The sequence below is a fragment of the Trachymyrmex cornetzi genome, unplaced genomic scaffold (genome assembly GCF_001594075.2).
Source record: "Trachymyrmex cornetzi isolate Tcor2-1 unplaced genomic scaffold, Tcor1.1 scaffold257, whole genome shotgun sequence".
NCBI lineage: Eukaryota > Metazoa > Arthropoda > Insecta > Hymenoptera > Formicidae > Trachymyrmex > Trachymyrmex cornetzi.
In genome coordinates, this window is record NW_017297238.1 from 481,140 (window position 1) to 485,610 (window position 4,471).

A 4,471-nucleotide genomic window follows, 5' to 3' on the forward strand; every position below is an offset into this window, starting at 1 on the left:
TATCATTATTTTATAATACATTTTCATATATTTATGTTAGAGTACAAATTTAAAAAATATTACTACTTATTTAAATAACTTTTGATCCAGATGGTTAATTGTTTCTATATTTTTTGTATTATTATTAAATGAAATTTAGAATAGTCTGTAATTTTTTCAAGTAGTTCTTAACATATTGCATTTGCCTTTTACAACCTCCTTAAGTGAATTTGGCTATATTGATCACGCACGTGCTATACTACTCGATAGCACGGAGAGAGAGGCATCCATCTCTGTTATACTTCCATTCACGCCATCTTCACGGTACTGCGCGTTCGTGCATCGAACTCTTCGGAGTAGAATAGGAACCGGTGCCTCTCATGAATGCATCCTTGGCATCAACTTTCATGAACACCTTCCACAAATCATACCGGTGTCAGTTTCGATCAAACGATGATGTGAATATATGCTTGATAGATTGTATTCGACGAGTGTACGGAACAATCAGCTGTTTTACCGGCACGCAAATGCAGTTACGTAAATTATCTCGAGCCACCACCGTTGAATATATGTAAAATAACATACACTCCTTTGACAGACTTAAACACTTTCAGTTCGTAACAATTTAAAGCTGTAATTGTTGTATGTAAAATGTGAGTCCAATTTCGTATCTAAATTATTCTAAGACTATTCGTCTTATACGTATGTAAATCATCTTCCTAAATTCTTCAAAATTTGTCAGATAAATCACAAGTCAAGGAATAAGAATAAGTTTTCCTTATAATCTTCGTTGCTAGTAGATGTTAATTAAAAAGCTGTAAGAAAATAAGATCTTATGTATATTGTAAAATATTAATTTTAGACATTAATTATAATGCAGTTTTAATTTTATATATTATCTTTTCCAGATCTTAATGTAGCTCTACCAGCTAGTATCTGTATTTCTAACAATCATGTATAAATTCCTTCAATTTGCATCCTTTTTAAATTAAAATTGAGAGTTTATTTTTATTATATTCAGGTATCTATAATCTTTTGATGAAAACATCCGATTTTGTTACCAATGTAAATACTGCTTTACGAAGTTCGTCATTGTAATCATGAAAATAGTAAGATTATGTAATGTAATTGTTTTGCCGATTCATTTACCAGTTATTATTAGAAAACTTAAGAAACAATAATCATCAGTTCGCGATTGGCATTTTAATAACTCGAGGATCTTGAAGTGACGTCAACGTAGAATGCCAATGTCAATGTCAATTTGTTAATACTTGCAAACCCATAAAAAGATCAATAATTACTTGTGAAAATATTTTCATCCGTATCTACGTTAATGTAAAATTTACCTACCTGATTAATTTTATAATTCACTTACTAACTTAATCCAGACATGTAGGTATGCGCGGATAAGAAAAAAACAGTGCATATAAAAATTATTTTGTGATATCAGATTAATCTTTCTTAAGTTTTTCTCTACTAAATGTGCTGTGTTGTGTTAATAATGTATCTTTACATTAGAGAGTCGTGATTATGCATATGTATTACACACTCATAAATCCTACCGTCAAGAGATTGAGACAAAGACATGTTCGCAAAATCATGGTCATGGTGGTGCTTCATGAGGTTGCAATATGCGTTCTTCGAGTTTCCTCTTCGTCGTTTTTTTTTGCAGCGATCGCCGCGTCAAAACGTTCCTTTACTTCTCAAGTAAAACTCGCCTATTTACATACATTCAGTCTCCATTGCGATAACTGCACGAAAAAATTTTCTCGATCAAAATAATCGAAATCTAGAATTCACATACATCTTCTTATCTTCTTATAATAATGCAAATAATAAGATGTATTGATGTAAATTCTCCATGAGAAAAGAAAAGCGTGCGAGATTGCGACATTTATAAAAATTCATGAATGTCGAGAAGAAGAGAGAAAGAAAGAGAAAGGAAAAAAATCACCCACTTTCGCGGACCGGATAAGACCGAGGAAGAAAGAAACGGAAGAGGAACGCAGTCATCAACAGCGTCGATGTCGTCGAGGCGGACTGAGAGGACGCGATACTGTGACTGAGAACCGGCGATGTGTCCCTGCATTTCCAGATCCGCTGTACACGACGGATCTACGCTCCTTTCTTCGCGACCATCCCCCTCCATGTAAGAGCCGTATGACGGTTTTTCCCATCTAATACCGCGCTCGCCCACCATCACGAGTACTCCACATTCACATGACGCGTGAACGAGTTTGAAATTATTAATTTGTGGCATGCGTAACCGTTGCACGTGCCACACGTGATCTTGCGATGGATTCTCTTGTATTGGGTTCAGACATGCATTGTGGGTTCAGATTCCCACCCGAGTGTCAAGTCGGAAACACAATAAAAAGTATAGACTATAGGAACAGGAAATAACAAATTTTGACCTATATATATATATATTAGAGACCATGTATATTAGAATGGACGCTTTCTGATATATATAGGTTGAAATTTCTTATTCCTTTTTCCTATTGCCTGTGCTTTTCATTGTGTTTCCGGTTTCACTCAGGCGTATCACTCCATCTTTGTTGTTAGAACAGAACGTTAAACAAAGATAACATGATTATACTCGAGGAGGAACATTCGGATATACACCCTCGGATGACGTAAAAGGGTGACAATCGGCGGTCCATGAATTCTGGCTTTTTTGCTCGTATAATACTTGTAGAGACATTATGCAAAAATGTCGCTAATTAGATCCGAATTCTCTTATTGAATATCGTATTGTCGTACGTCGAATGTCGTACGCTGTGTGATCCTACATTAAATAACGATAATCAATGGGAACCGCGCCTTTTTCTTAGGATCGTCCTTGCCTATTTGGCTATCGTTAGTTAGTTATCAACACCGATAGTTGTCGATAGCCATATATATACGCACATACAACTAAAATACAGACCCAAAACATCTTCTATCAGGTTATAGATATTTCTATGATTCGTAACAAGAAGAATCTTTGTGTAATTAATTCTCTAAAAAGGTACATTTTTCAATTTTAAAGTTACTAGAATATTAAATGACATATTTCTTTAATTATAAAAACTTTGATGTGACAGTTAATATGCAAAATTAAAACTATATACGTCTCTTTCACTTTACATATCTTTTATTTGTAAATAACGTATTATTAGACGTTAAAAGAACCACGTGGGACTTGATAACGAGTCGTGCATTTTTTAAGTAGTTCTTTAGTAAAGTGCCAAAAATTTGGGGTGTATCAACAGGACCCACTCAAAATCATAAATATCTATACTCCGTTCAACGAGAGAAAGACCTCGGATTGGACGAAAACTCGAGGGGATAACCACTAGCTGAAATATTGTCCCACAGATTACATGACATCATATGATTTTATCTGATTACAAATAATTTTTTCACTACATATCTAAGTCATTTGGTAAAATACGAGTATACGAATTTATTTAATATTATACAATGATTTATCGTGGTTGCATATGTAATTATCGGATTATACATAGAGATTTCATATGAATTTTATAATGATTTCGAGGACTCTGTCCCACTATTACATTAAGTGGTTACCTCCTCGCGAAAACTCGTCCGTTTTGCGCAGGTCTTCATAACGTTGTACAGCATTACATTGTCTGCTATACGCAAACCGAGGTTATTCTCTCATTGAACAGAGTATGTATAATTCGGATAAAATATTAAAACTATGTACATATATTTTAATGGAATAGTATGAAATATACGCTAATAAATCAAGAACTGCATCTTCACCAAACGAAAACAAGGTAACAGTATGATTACTTTTCAAGGTTAAATTTATATGCAAGTTTATGCATGTAAAATATCTTTCCAGAATGACCATTGACCTATCACTTTCTTATAATCATTATAATAGTAATTTTTTGAACTTATAATATTATTTTTTCGCGGAGAAGTCTATAGTAATATTTGTGTGCAATTATAATCAAAGGAGCGTCTCCGATCTCCGATCTTTACCCGTCACTCCCGTGTAGCACGAAATATTGCAGCAATATTTTAGTAATGCGCAATATTACAAAAATTGCAATAATATGGCTGCAGAAATTTTAATATTTTATTGGAAATATTGTAACAATATTGTGAAATATTGTAGTTTTAATATTTTGTAGAAACTGTTGCAATATATTGTTGCAATACTATATTCGACATGTAAATACGCGGTCCCTTTAACAAGATAGACGCATTTCTCGTAAGAAGAAAACATCCAGAAATCTTATAAGAAAGAATAGGGTAAATCGAGTTGACGAGTCTCCTGGAGATTCCCAAGTTTCTTCGAGTGTGCTTTCCAGGCCTCCAAATTTTGATCATAAATTTATTGTATGTTTGGAGTGCTAAGCAATATAATATTTTATATGTATATATATACAGGGTGTCTCAGAAAATGTTACTGAAACACAGTGGGGACATAGATTGGATCAAGGGGAACAAAACAGTTTTGTACCATTTTGCAGTT

At 33.7% G+C, this 4,471-nt stretch overlaps 1 protein-coding gene across 5 annotated transcripts in view; it reads right to left on the bottom strand.

Annotated features, from left to right (window-relative positions):
- The window catches only part of LOC108761617 (uncharacterized), a 41,821-nt gene that overhangs the window by 10,052 nt on the left and 27,298 nt on the right, over positions 1–4,471 (bottom strand). The window contains exons 1-2 of one of the 5 annotated variants that reach the window (XM_018508229.1): positions 1,938–2,040; positions 1,542–1,730 (exon numbers count right to left, since the gene is read on the bottom strand). The exons of 1 other annotated variant lie outside the window; for it this stretch is intronic. In XM_018508229.1, coding sequence (XP_018363731.1) covers positions 1,542–1,586 — 45 coding nt within the window. In that variant the 5' untranslated portion in view covers positions 1,587–1,730; positions 1,938–2,040. Of the gene's footprint in view, positions 1–1,541; positions 1,905–1,933; positions 2,041–4,471 lie in introns of those variants that run through there. 3 more of the 5 variants (XM_018508231.1, XM_018508232.1, XM_018508228.1) reach the window with 3 other exon arrangements.